At 37.6% G+C, this 19,077-nt stretch overlaps 1 protein-coding gene across 1 annotated transcript in view; it reads left to right on the top strand.

Annotated features, from left to right (window-relative positions):
* SEC23A (SEC23 homolog A, COPII coat complex component) overlaps positions 1–19,077 on the top strand; it is a gene marked incomplete at its 5' end in the record, with an annotated part of 71,019 nt that overhangs the window by 35,369 nt on the left and 16,573 nt on the right. Inside the window, 6 exon segments of the mRNA NM_001133206.1 lie at positions 367–490; positions 2,626–2,706; positions 4,200–4,289; positions 5,734–5,840; positions 11,977–12,130; positions 18,561–18,638. Of these exon segments, the coding sequence (NP_001126678.1) occupies positions 367–490; positions 2,626–2,706; positions 4,200–4,289; positions 5,734–5,840; positions 11,977–12,130; positions 18,561–18,638 (634 nt within the window).

Genomic DNA, 19,077 nt, shown 5'->3' with positions numbered 1-19,077 from the left:
ATGCATGCTGGAAACTGTCAGGTACCTTTACCAATATGGAGAACATTTGTTACTATATACTCTTCTGTACCTTTTGAATTTTGTAATATGGTGGATATATTGCCTATTAAAAGAAGAATTTTTTTTTAAATTATCAAGGACAAATGCAACTGTTAGGGGCACTCTGTTACCTTTGGAATTGAGATTATTTGTGGGGTGAGGATATTCTCATATATATTTGAATATTAAAAATTAGTAATATAGCACATTTTGGGAAATATCTTTAAAATTTATTGGTAGTTTTGAGAGGTAATTTTCTTCTACGATTTTAACACATGGATTCAGTAACTGTGTCAAATATGTTGTTTTTTTGTTCTTTCCATTCAGAGGATACATGGTAATGGGTGATTCTTTCAATACTTCTTTATTCAAACAAACTTTTCAAAGAGTCTTTACCAAAGACATGCATGGACAGTTTAAAATGGGCTTTGGTGGTACACTAGAAATAAAGGTAAGAACCAAAACTTGACATGTGTGATATGTTATCAAAAGACAACTTATAGGCTTGAGTATAATTCTAAAATGCCATTAATCAAATTTAATATTTACTTTCAAAATTGTGGTTATTTTATATTGAAACCTGAGTTAGAGATTTTCTTCACCAGAAGAGTGTCATCATTCAATGTGTGAGACTTTACTTGAGCATTTCTGAACAATTGTTGGAAAAGTAGAACAATATTGGTAAAATATTCTTTAACTTTTAATTTTTTTCTTTATGTAGGGCTTAGCTCTTTAAAGTATGTTTTATCTTCTTTTTTTTGAGACAGAGTCTTCCTCTGTCACCCAGGCTAGAGTGCAGTGGCATGATGTTGTCTCACTGCAGCCTCCGCCTCCTGGGTTCAAGTGATTGTCCAGCCTCAGCCTCCTGAGTAGCTGGGACTACAGGTGTGTGCCACCGTGTCTGTCTGATTTTTGTATTTTTAGTAGAGACGCAGTGTCACCATGTTGGCCAGGCTGGTCTCGAACTCCTGACCTCAGGTGATCTGCCTGTCTCAGCTTTCCAAAGTGCTGAGATTACAGACATGAGCCACCACGTCCGGCCTGTTTTATTGTTTGTAGAGCCAAATCTATTTATGTTAGTGCTAGGTTAATGATAGGAATTGTTATCTAACTTAAGAGGAAACTGTTTTTTACCTTTTGGATAATCAGTAATTGTTTTATGATTAGTTGTTATTACATAATTCTATCATTTATTTCAAATTTGGATTTAAAATACCCAAAGGCTAAGTGCTTCTAATCCTAATTGATTCTTATTAAATTAACTCTAAGCACATTAATTTTGAATTTTCATTAAATATTTATTAATCTTGTTTTATTGAATGCTTGTTATATGCCAAACATTGTGTGGGAAATTACAGAGATGTCTAGGGATATCTAAGGTACACGTCTTGCTATAGAGAAACTTAGCATTCTCTTGATAGAGAGGCAGGAAAAGAAAACAGTGCATGTAATAGAATGACATAATAGTAAATTATAAAAACACTATAAAGGTTTAGAGAAGAAAAATGAACATATATAGGACACAATTTATTCTAGAGTTCTAGAGGAGTGTGACTTATAGTTTGTTTGTTTGTTTGTTTTTTTTGAGATGGAGTTTCGCTCTTGTTGCCCAGCTGGAGTGCAATGTCATGATCTCAGCTCACTGTAACCTCTGCCTCCTGGGTTCAAGCAATTCTCCTGCCTCACCCTCCCGAGTAGCTGGGATTACAGGCATGTGCCACCATGCCCAGCTAATTTTGTAGTTTTAGTAGAGATGGGGTTTCTCCATGTTGGTCAGGCTGGTCTTGAACTCCCGACCTCAGGTGATCCACCCGCCTCAGCCTCTCAAAGTGTTGGAATTACAGGCGTGAGCTACCGCGCCCGGCCACAGTTGTTTTTTTAAAGATGTTAGAGGATAATGCATTTTATTCAGGAACCCAGTGTGAGGAGAGGCATAGAGGTGAGAATCAGCATTGTATGTTTGAGAAAACTGCCCAGTGAGAGTAGATGCTTTGTATTGGAATGAGGGGAAATAGCTTAAATTTATGGGAGCTGGTTGTAGTGTGGAGACACATGTGTAGGCAGAAGTCATATTAGGTATTTTGGGTAAGATTCATCTGACAGTGGTATTCTGCATATGCCAGGAAAAAGAATCTCAAGTAAGAAAACAAAAGTAAGCTTTCCAATTTTTTTTTTTAGACAGAAGGTATTGTGATAGCTTAAATTTTGGTGGCAGGAGAGACTAGAGGGAGACCAATCTTGGTGACAGATTTTCTATGGGAGGAAAAAATAGAATATGGTGTCTAAGGTTTTGGATTAGGATATGTGAATTTTGGGTGGGTAGGTAGAAGTGTGAAGTCAGGATGAGGTTCCCAAATGGAGACCTTCTATGTGCTGATGGAAATAGAAGGTTAAAATTAGGTTGGTGCCAGATTTTAAATTTGACAGTGAGCATAGAAGTGCTTATTGATTATTTTTCATGTTAGTATATTTTCATTGGCTTTGAGTTTTAAATATAGATGAATATCTTATATTCTTATACACCTGTAGTTGAACATTTGAACGTATCTTTGAGGAAACCGAACATGCTATATTCTTATTTTGCAGACCTCAAGGGAAATAAAGATTTCAGGAGCTATTGGACCCTGTGTGTCACTCAATTCTAAAGGACCCTGTGTGTCTGAAAATGTAAGTTGTGTTTATTCTAAAAAGAAAATACAGGACCAGGAACTGTGGCTTGCACCTGTAATCCCAGGTACTTGGGAGGCTGAGGCAGGAGGATTGCTTAAGCCCAGGAGTTAGAGACCAGCCCAGGCAACATAGAGAGACCCTGTTCCCTTCCTGTTATCCCCCCAAAAAAGAAAAAAAGAAGCCACAGTGAACGCACAGGACAGCACCAACAAAAACTTGGGGTGGCAGCCTATAGCATTCCTTTCAAAATTCTCATATTGATTGTTTTATGTAGTTCAGCTCCCATTGTTATACCTCTATTCGTGGTTGCTCTTTCTGCATACCGTTTTCCCATCTACCCCTAATTAAAACTTTTGTACTGTCACCAGTCTTCTATTTTTTATGCCTAAATTATGTCTTGCCCCAGTGTGCCTAAAAAAAAAAAAACTCATGATTTGGAAATTTGGAGACTTCTGAAAGTCAAAATTAGCTCTAAATTGATTTTTGGTACCAGAATTTTCACAAAAGTAACCAAATTAGCCAGATTTGGAATTTCAGTTCTTTATGTTCTTTTTATCTAATTTAATGGAAGTATAATGTAATCTAAAATGGTAGAATCATGTAGCTGTGGAGAGGATGATGGGACAAATAATACAAAGTGGGTAATCAACTTTAAAAATGACAAAGCTAAAAAATTAATATATATAAGCAGTTTGCATGGTAAAGGTCTGTCTATATCTATGATGTTTTCTTGGGAATCAGAGTGCTTAACAGTTCTCATCCAGAGAACATGTGTTCGTAAATGCATACATTATATGTTAAATCAGTTTCTTTTTATACAGATCAAGTAGTTGGATAGAAGTATAATGTTAGTTGCAATCACTTCATTAAATAGCATATACTTTTATTTTTTATTTTTATTTTTTTTGAGACGGAGTCTCGCTCTGCCTCCCAGGTTGGAGTGCAGTGGCGCCTTCTCAGCTCACTGCAAGCTCCGCCTCCTGGGTTCACGTCATTCTCTTGCCTCAGCCTTCCGAGTAGCTGGGACTACAGGCGTCCGCCACCATGCCCAGCTGATTTTTTGTGTTTTTAGTAGAGATGGGGTTTCACCGTGTTAGCCAGGATGGTCTCCATCTCCTGACCTCGTGATCTGCCCGCCTCAGCCTCCCAAAGTACTGGGATTATAGGTGGGAGCCACCGCACGTGGCCAAATAGCATATGCTTTTAAAGAGAACAGTATGAAGAACTTATATTAATACTGTTGTAATTTACTTAGCAAGAATTTAAATTTTACTTTTATTATGTAAAAATTATTTTATTTTTTATTATGTAAAAATGCTTTATTTTATAATATATTTACGGTCTTAAAATATTTTAAGCTCTTAACATTGTTGAATTAGTTTGAAACATGACTTTTTTTTTTCCCTGTGGTCTTTTTCCTTTTTCACCTTAATATAAAATTAATAAATTGTGTCTCTAGCTTTCAAACATGCTATATTTTATTTTTACAGGAGATAGGAACAGGTGGCACATGTCAGTGGAAGATATGTGGACTTAGTCCCACTACAACCTTAGCCATATATTTTGAGGTTGTCAATCAGGTATGACTTTCTACATCTGAATATCAAAACGTACATTTGAATAAGTACTTACTTTAGGCCATGAATAGTTCATATTTTTTTTTTCCTATAGTAGATATAACCCAAAATTTATTTTCTGTATTGGAATTTATATTTGTGGTTTTTTATTTTTCAAGGCTAAACTCCTTGGTGAGAGGACATATTGTAATAGAAATGCAGGGAAACCTACAAACGCCAAACCTTGGGTATCCCAACTTTTAGTCTGTTCTTTCTTTCTTTTTTTGAATATAAAATTGAAGGATAAATGCAGTTATTTAAAATTCCCTTCTAGCTACACATTTTTGCAATTAGATGTCTAGCTTTTCCTAGTTGTCACAAAGTATATATGATATATGAGTCTTCCTACAAGAAGGTCTAATATGTCAAAATCCATAGAAAAAGTTTGGAAAATAATCGTATTTGGAAAGATTTTTTTTTCTGCCACAGCAGATAATTAATCACATTGAAGAATAATACAAATTACTGACTTATTTATTAATAGTTTTTAGGCATAAAATGAACCACAAAATATTGACAGTCAGCTTTCCTAAGGCAGGTGCAATAGTTTTTTTTTAAACATTAAAATTTATAAGAAATATATTGACTCTTATTGACAAAAACAAAACAACACACAAAAACAAAGCAAGAATGTCTGTTGTCCGAATGCATGAATAAAATTTTCCTATTGACTACTTGTATTTCTTTCTGATGATAATTATTATATATTGCTATTAGTTTCTTCTCATTATTAATCTTTCATTGGTTGGTTGTTCATCATATGATTATGTTCCTGAAAGTTCTGCTTTCATCTTCTATACCTAGGGGAGGAGGACTTAGCTCAATTTCTGTTTATCCAGTTACAAGTTGAACATCTCTGATCTGAAATCTGAAATGTTTCAAAATCTGGAACTTTCTGAATGCTGACATGACACTCAAAGAAAATGCTCATTGGAGAGCATTTTGGATTTTGGATTTTTGGATTTGGGGATGTTCAATTGGTATAAGGCAAATATTCCTGAGTTTAAAAAAATACAAAATCCAAAACATTTTGGGTCCCAAGCATTTTGGATAACGGATATTCAATCTGTGCAATTTGGCTTAAATGGCCTCACTTAGGAATTGTCTTTTAATTTCTTTGTGCTCTCCCTTTTCTTTGTTCTTTCATGTCCCTCTGGCTTATATATTACTTGAAAATTGATTTCCTAGCAGGACTGACTTCTCTCATTCTTGATTATTTTCCTGCTCTCCAAATTAATTTCTCCTCTTCTGTGTAACAAATTATAACTGTTTTGAATGCATTGGAAATAAGTATCCTTCTAATCAATTTTAGAATGAATTATTTTTAGTGCTAGGACATGTAGCCTGTGATTATACGACAACAACATAGTAAATTTTGCTTAGGTTTTACTCTATTATATTTATACAGCATAATGCTCCAATTCCTCAAGGAGGGCGTGGTGCAATCCAGTTTGTGACTCAGTATCAGCATTCAAGTGGGCAGAGACGCATCCGAGTGACCACCATTGCTAGGAAGTAAGTTGTATTTGTTAGAGATTTGATTTTCATATCATAAGCATCTGGGTTGTGTTTCTAAATTGGATTCCTATTTTGGGTGACATCCATGACTAGCAAGTGAATATTTGTGACTAATAGTATTTTATTTCTTTCTTTCTAACCCAGCTTATTTGCTACAATGTTCATTACTAAGAACCGTAAGAGCAATTTTAAAAAGTACTTCTAAGACACACCCTTCAAAGTATTATTTTATTTACCTCATTCCTGTGAGAGGAGAAAAATCAAATATTTACCTATAATAGTCAATAAAAATAAATATAATCCATTATATATATAAATGATATAGCACAGTAATTAATCACATTACTTTTCAATTGTTGATAAAAATTCTTAGCTATTTTTTTTTCAAGTTTTATTACTCATTTAATTCATTTATTATGCCATTACTCAGCTCCTGCTTTGTGGAGTAGGTTCTGTTGTAGGAGAGTATGAATGCGGAAGCCGTGAACATATTTAGCCTCCTGCTATATGACAGTGTGGTATAGAGTCATCCTCACATTGTCTGTGGTAAAGGGCTAGTTGTGTTTTTTTTCCTAATCCTTCGGGTACAGATGCTTTTATTAAATACAATAAAAATGAATTACTAGAAAAATGAAATTTTAAAAAGTGATTTAAAACAAACTCCCTGTTTTATATTATTAGATTAATAAGATATAAGATTATTTTGTGAAGTTGCTCAGTTTCTAAATATTTATTCTCAGTTCCTCTTTTGACTTCATGGCACTGGTTCACATACCACACTTTGACTAGCACTTGTTGAGACCACAAAAGGTAGTCTCTATCTAACAGATTCAATTATAGGGTAGTATTTTGTGTAACATAGTCATGTTCTAATTTGTTGATATAGGCAGGGTCCCCAAAAGGGAATAATAAGGCCCAACAGATACCTTTTCTTATTCCTATCTTTGTGATAGATTTTCCAAATAAGGCATGTATTTGTTCATGTGCTCTTTGCCCAGCATTTGCAGAGACAACAAATTTAACTGAATTTAGTACCCTTCTTTTTATTCAGAATTACGAATAAATTATTTCTCTGCTACTTTGGTATCTGTATGTATTTGTGAAGTATAAAACAAAAGGAAAATAATTGTGGAATGAGTTTAGTTAGGAAGAGGTTTTTTAGATGAGGTGAGTCTAGAAATGAACAGGCTTTGGTCTTTATTTCTGTTTGTCTTGAACTTGGTTTTCTGGATAGGGAAAGTGTTGATCAGTAAACTTACCCAGTTTAGTCATGGTCTCGACAATGGACAAGGAAGGCATTTGTAGCTCTCATTTTCATTAACTGTACTTAAACTCTAGCTTCATTCCTGAAAATCTTAAGACTTTTGGTGAGTGATGGACATGAACACAACATTTGAACTGAGTATTAGCTGTATTGGATGATCTGTTACTTAGCACAGGGTTGTACATAGATATAGTGTTCTGTTCTGTTACCCTGCTTTGACTTAACATCCTGAAACAATGTCAAGGGGATACATTATTCATTTGAAGAAAAAATGTCAGCTGAACCTTCCCTTAGATTTGTTCAGATTTCAGATAAGGAACTTGGAAGTACTGATTCTTGGCAAACTTCTCAGTTTATTTATGCCTCTCAACATGTGTGTGTACACACACACGTGTGCACACACATTAAATTTGACATTCAGAACATTTGCTTAAGGAAACGACGACATACCACATGAGGGACTTTTTACAACTTACGAAGTCACTGATTTATACTATTCAAAAATGTCTTGGAAGACAAAGAAAGTCTGAGCAACTGATCCAGATTAAAGGATACTAGAGAAACATTACCACTAATGCCAATGTTTGATCATGGACAAAATGCGAATGTCAGGGAAAAATTTTGCTTTAGAAGCCATTATTAGACAATTGGGGAAATATGAATATGGTCTCTTTCTATATGATAATGGCATTATATCAGTGTTAGATTTCATGAGTTTAATAATTGGAGCTATATAAGAAAATTTTTTGTTCTTGGGAGATATACACTGAAGTATTTCGGGCAGAAGGTCATAATATCTCCAACTTAATCTAGAAAAGTTCAGCAAAAAATGTGCATATAAATGGAGAGAGAGAATGATAATGCAGATGTGTTAAAATGCTAACAATTCATGAATCTAGGTGATGGACATATAGGAGTTTATTCCACTCTTCTTACTGTCTTTATGTTTGAAATATTTTTAAAATGAAAATTTTAAAAGGTTAGATTACTCTTTCAAGAGACAGGGTGCTGTCTTATGAGAAATATCATGGGCTTATATATTTTCAGTTTGCACAGAATTTATGAGGCTATTTGTAGAGACATATGTGTGTTATGGTGCCATTTATAGCATTGTGTCTTACCAAAAGCATCCATCTTTTCAAGTTAACTTATCCCAACCATTTCCAATGATCAGAGCACCTTGTTTTGTTTTGTTTTGTTTTTTGTTTTTGTTTTTTTTTAAACTAGGACTATGACTTTAGGGGCCTAGACAAGTGTTTTTGTTAAGTGAATAAGCCATATGAAAATAAAGGCTCCTGAGAAGACAAAGTTACTCTATTTTTCATATAGAAAATGACTTTGATCTAGGAATTTTGGTTTAAACTAGTTGTAAGAATCACAGTGAAGGGGTATGGGAAATGTAGAAGACAGATTTTTACAATCTCAAGAAGCCCTTTAAACTTGACTTTAAAAGCCCACCTTTTAATTTATGTCTAAACAAATAATAATTAGTAAATTTGCATGTGTTCACTTGGAATGTATTTCCTCTACTGCACCATTATATTTTCAGAATTAAAAAAGTCACCTTTGTAGTTCAGTTTAAAGCAAATAAATATGGTCATTCAAGTTTAGAAAGTACTGATTCAAACAGTGTTGTTTTTAATTCTTTGATTTTTAAAATTAAAACTAAAATAATTAATAAAACACTAAACCAAACTATTAGTATAATCATGAAGTCTTTAAATTGCATTAAAACATAACTTTCAAAATTACCAATGTCTTCTTTCACACATTCTCATTCTTTTTTGCTTCTTACTGTTTACTACACTGAGATAATTCACACGTTTCAACCATCTGGGAAACATTTAATAATTATTTGCTTATTGAAAGAAAATTAAAAATACAAAAAGAAGGGAGAAGAATTTTAAACATGCTGCTGCCTGAATTCCCTTAGGATCACTCATCACTCTTACATGTAAAAGTGGTTCAGCACTTATTTTCAAGAAGTCTATAAGTATGTTTGGCCAGTCACTATATCTGAAATATTAAACAAACAAACAGATAAAATGTATTGCTGAGTCTACCCAGGATCAGTTTGATCTGAGTCTACCCAGGATCAGTTGGATTTATACAGCATTTGGATTTAATAAATTGCTGCTATTTTATGTGTAGTATCAAATTAATCCCTTAGACTGAAATTTTTACTTACTAACTTTTAATTGGTTTTAGTCAGTGTATTAACATGGAAATAAAAGAATACAAAATAATTTTAATTATTTGATTTTTATCACTAATGATTGAAAGACCAGTGAGAAACTTCTGACACTTTATTCATTTTCCAGTGGAATAAACAAGAATTACTTAGGTTGAGAGAAAACCTTTATTTTTGTATTTCTATATTTCTGCTTTAACAAAATTAAAGAAATGAAATTTTAAAGTTGGATATAGGGACTTGCATTTCTATGTGTGTGGGCACACGTATATACTATTATTTTTACTTGTAAAAATCTTTTATTGGCCAAGTGTGGTAGCTCATGCCTATAATCCGAGTGTTTTGGGAAAGCTGAGGCAGGAAGATCACTTGAGTCCAGGAGTTGGAGACTAGCCTGGGCAACATAGTGAGACCCTCATCTCTAAAACAATTGTTTTAAATTAGCTGGGCATGATGGTTCACGCCTGTAGTCCTGCTGCTCAGAAGGCGGAGGTGGGAGGAATGCTGGAGCCCAGGAGTTTGAGGTGAATCATGATTGTGCCACTTGAATCATGATCATGCCACTGCATTCCAGCTTGGGTGATAGAGTGAGACCTTGTCTCTTAAAAAAAAATCTCTGCTTTTAAAAAACTTCCTTATTTTATGACTTTAAGGTTTTTTTTTTTTTGAGACAGAATCTCGCTCTGTCGCCCATGCTGGAGCTCAGTGGTGCCATCTCGGCTTACTGCAGCCTCTGCTTCCCAGGTTAAGGCAGTTCTCATCTCCAGGGTAGCTGGGATTATAGGCATGCACCACCATGCCTGGCTAATTTTTGTATTTTTAGTAGAGACAGAGTTTCACCATGTTGCTGAGGCTGATCTTGAACTTCTGAGCTCAAGCAATCTGCCTGCCTCAGCCTCCCAAAGTGTTGGGATTACAGGTGTGAGCCACCGCAACCAGCCTAGAGATAGGGTCTTGCTGTTTCCCAGGCTGAACTCAAACTTCTGGGCTTAAGTGATTCTCCCACCTTAGCCTCCTGAATAACTGGGACTATAGATATATGCCACCATGCCGACTGGACTAGTAAAAATCTTAATGTTTTAAGGAATGTGGTTGGAGAGCTGCCTTTACACTTACTTTGGAAGATTTCTTTAGGTTTGGTTATATTTTTCTGAAAAACAACGAATGCTATACTAAAACTGCTATTAGTGATTTTAAAAAAATGCTAATTTGAGCCTGGTGCGGTGGCTCACGCCTGTAATCCCAGCACTTTGGGAGGTTCAGGTGGGTGGATTGCCTGAGCTCAGCAGTTCAAGACCAGCCTGGGCAACATGGTGAAACCCCATCTCTACTAAAATACAAAAAAGTTAGCCAGAGCCTGTAGTCCCAGCTACTCAGGAGGCTGAGGCACAGGAATTGCTTGAACCCAGGAGACAGAGGTTGCAGTGAGCTGAGATCCTTCCACTGCACTCCAGCCTGGGTGACAGAGCAAGACTCTGTCTCCAAAAAAAAAAAAGCTAATTTGTCTAAGTAATATTGGAATTTTGAAATATTGAAGTACGCTGGGTGCAGTGGCTCATGCCTGTTATTCCAGCACTTTGGAGGCCAAGGCAGGTGGATCACTTGAGGTCAGGAGTTCAAGACTAGCCTAGTGAACATGGCAAAACCCCCTCTTTACTAATGTTGTGGGAATCAGGAGACTGGAGAGACTAGTAGGGCGAACAGGAGGATTTTATTGAGTGTACTCAGACGCAGTGGATTAACATCTGAAGACTGGGCCCCAAACAAAGACAGGGCTTGGCTTATCTACACACTTTTGAAAGGGGGTTGACTAGTTTGAAACAAGCTTACAGTGGCGTGAAGTGTAGTGGCACGAAAGCTCATGTACAGAGGCAGAACAAAGGCAGTTAATTAAACTGTGACAGGTTCATAACTCAGGCTTATGTGTGACTCCTGCTATGTGGCCCAGATGGCTGTTATCTGGGTTTGCTCAAGAGAGCCTTGCACGGGCTTATCTCATAACCTTCGCTATGGTGCCTAGATGGTTGCAATCCAGGCCTGCTCAGGCATGTCTCATGACCTTCGCTATGCTGCTCAGATAAAACAGACTACTTGAAGTTGCTAGTTATAGAAAACAGGAATCTGTAAACTCATAGGTTTACTCATATCATAAGAGAAAGGAAAATTTGTTTCTCTTTTCCCTGTGTTTGAGGGAGTGCTGGGAGGGTCTCCAGAGCACATTCCTTTGAGCCCTGGCTTCTTGGATAATGTTATTGATACTTTGCCTGGGTCTGGGCTTTGCCTGTTACTGCCTTTGGGATGAGTTAGCCTAATACCTAAAGCTTGTTTCCTTCTCTTTTTAATTTTATTTTTATTTATTTGTTTAATTTCCTGCCTCACTAAAAATACAAAAAATTAGCTGGGCCTGGTGGCAGGTGCCTGTAATCTCAGCTACTTGGGAGGTTGAGGCAGGAGAATTGCTTGAACCCAATAGGCAGAGGTTGCAGTGAGCCGAGATTGCGCCATTGCACTACAGCCTAGGTGACATAGCGAGACTCTGTCTCAAAAAAAAAAAAAAAGAAATATCGAAGTAGTTTCTGTATCTTTTATCTTTTAAATTTAAATTTGTGTGGTAGCCAACTATGATATTGTGGGTATAATAATTCAGCAGCATTTCTATGCTTTCTTATTGTCTTTAGCTGGGCAGATGCTCAAACTCAAATCCAAAACATTGCTGCATCTTTTGACCAGGAGGCAGCTGCCATTCTTATGGCCCGGCTAGCAATATATAGAGCAGAAACAGAAGAAGGTCCAGATGTGCTTAGGTGGCTGGACAGACAGCTCATTCGACTGGTAAGAAATAAACACTGTGCTTTTCTAAATCTGTATGTTTTCATTTATAGTAAATGTTTGTTGCAGATAGTCGCTTTCAAAGTACTTAACAGTGTATCTGAAATACTGTGTGAGAAACTCCTATTCAAATTACTGAGACAGTAGCACAGTAATGAATAGTAGAACTCATTAATCTCTTCCAGTAAACTAGATTGCCTTTTTTCCTTAAAATGTAAGAGTGACAATTATGTAACCTATTATTTTTCTATTCTTATTGGCTGGAATGAGGTTAGTTCCAAATTTAATTCTATATTATTGTAACAATTTTTATTGCCTTTTTACATATTTCTTCATTGCTGTGGCTTTAGTTTTTTATTTTCATTTTAATGGAACTATTATATGTGCATCTTTTAAAAGAAATTAGGCCAGGAATGGTGGCTAATGGCAGTAATCCCAGCACTTTGGACCAGGAGTTCAAGATCAGCCTGGGCAACATGGCGAAACCCCTGTCTCTACAAAAAAAATCAGCCAGGCGTGGTGCTGTGTGCCTGTAGTCCCACCTACTCCAGAGGCTGAGGCGGGAGGATCACTTGAGCCCAGGAGGTTTGAGGCTGCAGTGAGCTGTGATTGTGCTGCTGCATTCCAGCCTGGGCAACAGAGTGAGACCCTGTGTCAAAAAAGAAATGAACCGGGGTAGAAAAATTAGGCATATTAACATGCAAACTATAGACAAGTCTGTATTATCTGGTTCTAGATTACCAAGTCGTGTGCTAATAAAGTTAGTAGTAGTGTTGATTTACTTAGATTTTTAACATGCCAGAACACCATTACTGTACTTGCATTATGACATAGAGCACTTGATTAAGCTTAGTTCCTTTTTTTTTTTTTTTTGAGACAGAGTCTCACTCTGTCACCCAGGCTGGAGTTCAATGAGATGATCATGGCTCATCATAGCCTTGACTTCCCCTGCTCAAGTGATCCTCCCACTTCAGCCTCCTGAGTAGCTGGGACTACAGGCACACACCACCACACCTGGCAAATTTAAAATTTTTTTGTAGAGATAGAGTCTCCTTATGTTGCCCAAGGTGGTCTGGAACTCTTGGGTTTAAGTGACTCTCCCACCTCATTCTCCCAAAGTGTTGGGATTACAGGCATGAGCCACCATCACCATACCTGGCTAATTAAAAAAAAATTTTGTTGAGACTGGGTCTCACTATTTTGCTCAAGGTAGTCTCAAACTGCTACGCTCAAGCACCCCTCCCACCTTGGTCTCCCAGAGTGTTGGGATTTTACAAGCATGAGCCACCACACCCGGGTAAGCTCAGTTCTTAATGCTCCATTTTTACTTAGCAACCTCTGGCTTATTCTTTGAAGGTACTTCTGTATGCACTCTTTAGCTTAAACACCCTGTTGAAACCTCTATTTGCTAAGCTGTCGAATTTCTGTGTCCAGTGGCTTTTGTGTTGTTGGTGTAGGCTTTCATGTAATTTTAAAAATTCTTGAGTGAACTAGACTTGTTTTAAAAAGTTAGCCATTCAGAACTTTTTTGATTTCACCTCCAAGAGTTTTTTTATACTAGTGCCTCTTTGAAAAAAGCAGCATTATGACAATATTACCTTTTTTTTAAAAAAACAAAACAAAACAAGAAAGATTAATCCTCTCATAGGGTTGACTATTGATGGGACACTATTAGCACAGATGCCAACACAGCTCCTTCAAGGTGGATCTTTTGTTTCCAGATAGATATAACATTAAATATATTTTGACCCTTGCTTATTTAGGATAGCAGAAAAGTTTCTCTTTGCAGCAGAAATTTTCCTTGAATTTCACTGTTATTTAGAAATCTGACATGACATCAGTGAAACCTGTTAACTCGTCAATCTGTAAAGAATCTGTTATTTTTCAGCTTGTTATACACAGATGTCTCCAGCATAATGTGACATGTCATCAGTGCTTTGACTTATTGTACTGTTTTTAAATGGGACCTTTTCAGTTTCTCAGACTACATCTTTTTTTTTTTTTTGAGACAGAGTTTGGCTCTTGTTGCCCAGGCTGGAGTGCAGTGGTGCAACCTTGGCTCATTGCCACCTCCGCCTCCTGGGTTCATGTGATTCTCCTGCCTCAGCCTCTGGAGCTGCTGGGATTACAGGCGCACACCACCATGCTGGCTAATTTTTTGTATTTTTAGTAGAGACGGGTTTCACCATGTTGGCCAGGCTGGTCTTGAACTCCTGACCTTGGGTGGTCCACCTGCCTCGGCCTCCCAAAGTGCTGGGATTACAGGCGTGAGCTACCGCACCTGGCCTCAGACAGCATCTTGTCCTAGCATTTTCACTTACTGTGATTTTACATATTGGCATTATTCTTTTCTCAACAACTGTGTGACTTTTCCTTTTTTAGGTGATAAGTTGTACTCTGAAATAGCTTGCTTCCTTAGTTTTTTTCACTAATTGTGACTTTGTCTCAACAAATGCTTCATTGTTTAGAGATTCTAAAAGCTGCTTGATGTAATCAGCACCTTTTGCTTGTCAAATGGCTGTGACTTGTAGTAAAGGGCTTTTTCCATTTTGCCAGAGGTATTGCTGAATTTGTAGGTTGTCACGTATGACACAAAATTGAATAGTACAACTTGGATTACTGTCCCATGTAAAACCTACTGATTTTCCTTGTAAAGGTGGATTTTTTTTGTATGTCCCTTGTTGCATTTATACACTGAAATGACTCAGATGATTGTAGTTCTTCAAAATTATCAGGATTCTCTGGAGACTTATGTCTAGAATTGTTCTCTTTTATATCTTTTATCTCACATCTCAATTTCAAGATTGTTTTTTAATTTTCTTTTTTTTTTTCAGTTTTTAAGTTCAGCCATACATGTGCAGGATGTGCAGGTTTTTTGTATAGGTAAACGTGTGCCATGGTGGTTTACTGCACAAATATCCCATCACCCAGGTATTATAGGCCAGCATCTATTAGCTATTCTTCCCAATGCTCTCCCTCCCCTCACTCCCCACAGGTGCCCAGTGTGTGTTGTTGCCCCCCATGTGTCCATGTGTTCTCATCAGTCAGCTCCCACTTGTAAGTGAGAGCATGCGGTGTTTGCTTTTCTATTCCTGTCTTAGTTTGCTGAGGATAATGGCTTCTAACTCCATCTGTGTCCCTGCAAAGGACATGATCTGGTTCCATTTTTTTTTTTTTTCAAGACGGAGTCTCGCCTTGTCGCCCAGGCTGGAGTGCAGTGGCACGATGTCGGCTCACTGCAACCTCCTCCTCCAGGTTCAAGCAATTCTCCTGTCTCAGCCTCCCAAGTAGCTGGGATAACAGGTGTGTGCCACCACACCCAGGTGATTTTTTGTGTGTTTTTAGTAGAGATGGGGTTTCACCATGTTGGTCAGGCTGGTCTCGAACTCCTGGCCTTAAGTGATCTGCCTGCCTTGGCCTCCCGAGTGCTGGGATGACAGGTATGAACCACCACACCCAGCTAATCTTGTTCCTTCTTATGGCTGCATAGTATTTCATGGTGTATATGTACCACATTTTCTTTATCCAGTCTATTATTGATGGGCATTTAGGTTGATTCCATGACTTTGTCTCACACCTCAATTTCAAAAATTGCCACATTGTTTGACATGTTTGTAAAACATAAGCACTAATGTAAAACAGAAGGTCCTAGTAATTAATTAAATGAGACAACTGCAAAAAGTACAAAATTACATAAACCTCACAATCTACTTTACTTCTAATCTACACATTCTACATTCTGCAGCATTTACAACAGCAGCAGGGCAGTTGGGGCTAGAGACCAGATTAGTCTTGTGACCCCATTTTATGATAATGACTGAAGGAAGCAAGGGCTTCCTGTCATGTTAAAGGTGTCCAAAACAGATATGGTGCCAGCACCAATTTGGCTCTGTAATGCACACTGTCTCCAAAACAGTACACAAAAAATGATGTTTCTTTTTAATTAAAGTTACTCTAGTAAGTCATCAAGAAAAAGAAAACACTTATATTACTATGCTAAATTGAGGGAAAGAAATTTATTAGTATAATTTCCTAGATTTTTGATTAGGAAAAATCTTACAGAAGTTTTAATACCTAAACAGTATTAACTTTTTCTCTATTTGTGTTGCTGTTGTTGTAATAGCTAAAAATGCAGCAGTGAAGTTATCAGTACAAGAAAATGAGGCTATCCTAGAATAGCTACTGAAACTAAAGTGCGTTATCACCTAAGTCATTTATCATATAAGATACTGGTATCCACACATGATTTACTGCCTCTATTCTCAGTCCCTTGTTCAGATCCATTGTGCATCCAATTTCAGGGATCTGTTCATCTCTTTCTTTCTTTCTTTTTTCCTTTCTTTCCTTCTTTTGAGATGGGATCTTGCCCTATTACTTACCCAGGCTGGACTTGAACTCCTGGGCTCAAGTGATCCTCCCACCTCAGCCTCCCAAGGAGCAGGAACTACAGGCCTGTGCCACTGCTCCCGGCTTCCTTTTTGATTCCTGGCCTTTTCTGTTTCACAACTTAAAATTGGTGGCTGATTCATCTTTGACCTTTGGTTTACCCATCAACTACTAATTGTGTTCTCCCTTCAGCTGCATTGCTAGCCATCCTGGGTAAACACTTCATCTAATCAGACTTGGCTCAGGAAATCTTCTGTCTTAAGACTATTGGGACTTCCCTGCAGGCCAGGTTTTCTCTTGCTGCACCAATGGGATGAAACACTTTAGCTTTACTGTTTTTACAGATACCGCTTTTGTCATTACCATTTTCTTATAGAGGTTAGGCATTGACCCCTAGGGTCCTTTTATGTGGCTGCCTTTATGCATAAATAATTACTGAATTAAAGAAGGAATTCGCCTTTTTGTAAGGGATGTTATTTTCCTCAAGAAAATCATTACTGTTGCTTTATCTGCCCAGTTTTATTACTTCTGAATAACTCAAATAGTGGGTCTTGGATATACCTTCTTTATGCTTCAGTCTGTTTTCCATTGGTATTAGTGTTTTGGTTGGGTTGTAAATAAGGACTGCTCCTCGTGACTCAAGTAGTTGATACTAGAGCATTTTACAGGTGTTCAAAAAATTGTTTTTGGCCTGGCACGGTGGCTCACGCCTGTACTCCCAGCACTTTGGGAGGCCGAGATGGGTGGATCACGAGGTCAGGAGATCGAGACCATCCTGGCTAACATGGTGAAACCCCGTCTCTACTGAAAATACAAAAAATTAGCCGGGCGTGGTGGCAGATGCCTGAGGCAGGAGAATGGTGTGAACCCGGGAGGCGGAGCTTGTAGTGAGCCGAGATTGTGCCACTGCACTCCAGCCTGGGTGACAGAGCGAGACTCTGCCTCAAAAAAAAAAAAAAAAAAAAAAATTTGTTTTTTTCTTTTTTGAGACAGGATCTTGCTCTGTCTCCCAGGCTGGCTTGCAGTGGCACGATCATGGCTTACAGAGTAGCCTCAACCTCCTAGGCTCGAGCAATCCTCCTACCACAGCCTCTCGAGTAGCTGGGACTATAGTCACGTGCAACCATGCCTGGCTGATTTTCAAAATTTTTTGTAGAGACAGGATCTCACTATGTTGCCCAAGCTGGTCTCAAACTCCTGGGCTCAAGTGATCGTCCTGTGTTGGCCTCCCAAAATGCTTGGATTATAGGCATGAGTCAGCACACTTGGCTCAAAACTTTTTTTTTTTTTTGGAGACCGAGTCTTGAGTCTTGGTCTGCCACCCAGGCTGGAGTCCAGTGGTGCGATCTCAGCTCACTGCAACCTCTGCCTCCCAGATTCAAGCAATTGTTTTGCCGCAGCCTCCCAAGTAGCTGGGATTACAGGTGTGCACCACCATGCCTGGCTTATTTTTGTATTTTTAGTAGAGATGGGGTTTCACCATGTTGGCCAGGCTGGTCTCGAACTCCTGACCTTGTGATCTGCCCGCCTCAGCCTCCCAAAGTGCTGGGATTACAGGTATGAGCCACTGCGCCTGGCCAAAAATTTTTTTTTTTTTTTTTAATAGAGATGGTTGTCTTGCTATATTGTTCAGGCTGGTCTCAAACTCCTAGGCACAATCTTCCCACCTTGGCCTCCCAAAGTGCTGGAATTACAGGCGTCAGTCACTGTACCAGCCTTTCTGGTGTTTCAAGGCACATGTTGAGCTTTTTTGTTGTTATCTAAGAGCTCTTTATTTGTTGTGAGAGACACTTAGTTAAAAAATATCCAAATATTTTAAGGTGAGTTATTAATTACATTGGGACAATGTGGTGTTTGTTTCTGAAATTTAGATGTTTTTTCTTTGGTTTTGTCTCTTGGTAAGTCTATAAGTAATATTATAATTTTATTCTTTATCAAGTATCTGCTTCCTGATGATTGTTAACTTCTTGTAAATAGAATATTTATAGGCAATAGTGTTAGCTCTTATTCCAGGAAATAAATTACTAACACATTTTATTTTATTTAGTGTCAGAAATTTGGAGAATATCATAAAGATGACCCAAGTTCCTTCAGATTTTCAGAAACTTTCTCCCTTTATCCACAGGTAAGTAGGTAAAAGGTCCATATTCTTTTCTTTTTTTTTCTTTTTTAGAGACAGGCTCTCACTGTGTCACCCATGCTGAAGTGTAGTGGCTCCATCATAACTCACTGTAACCTGGAACTCCGGGGCTTAGTCAGCCTCCTGAGTAGCTAGGACTACAGGTGTGTACCACCATGCCAAGTTAATTTTTTTTTGGTAGGGATGGTTTCCTGCTATGTTGCCTAGGCTGGTTTTGAACTCTTAGCCTCAAGCAGTTCTTACCTGCCTTGGCCTCCCAAAGTGCTAAGATTGCCACATCCAGACAGACCCATATTCTTTTCTTGTGTGGCCAGTAGCATTGAGCCTCATTTTTCCTTTTTTATTGCTCTTTTTATAGTATCTATTTTATTGGGTTATTCTTTTTGTTAGGTAAGTTTTGGGATAGCTAAGAAATTAGTATTGT

Source organism: Pongo abelii, chromosome 15 (assembly GCF_028885655.2).
Source record: "Pongo abelii isolate AG06213 chromosome 15, NHGRI_mPonAbe1-v2.0_pri, whole genome shotgun sequence".
In the NCBI taxonomy this organism is placed as follows: Eukaryota; Metazoa; Chordata; class Mammalia; order Primates; family Hominidae; genus Pongo; species Pongo abelii.
The sequence above is the reverse complement of the archived record's forward strand: the minus strand, read 5'-3'. Positions and strand labels throughout refer to the sequence as shown.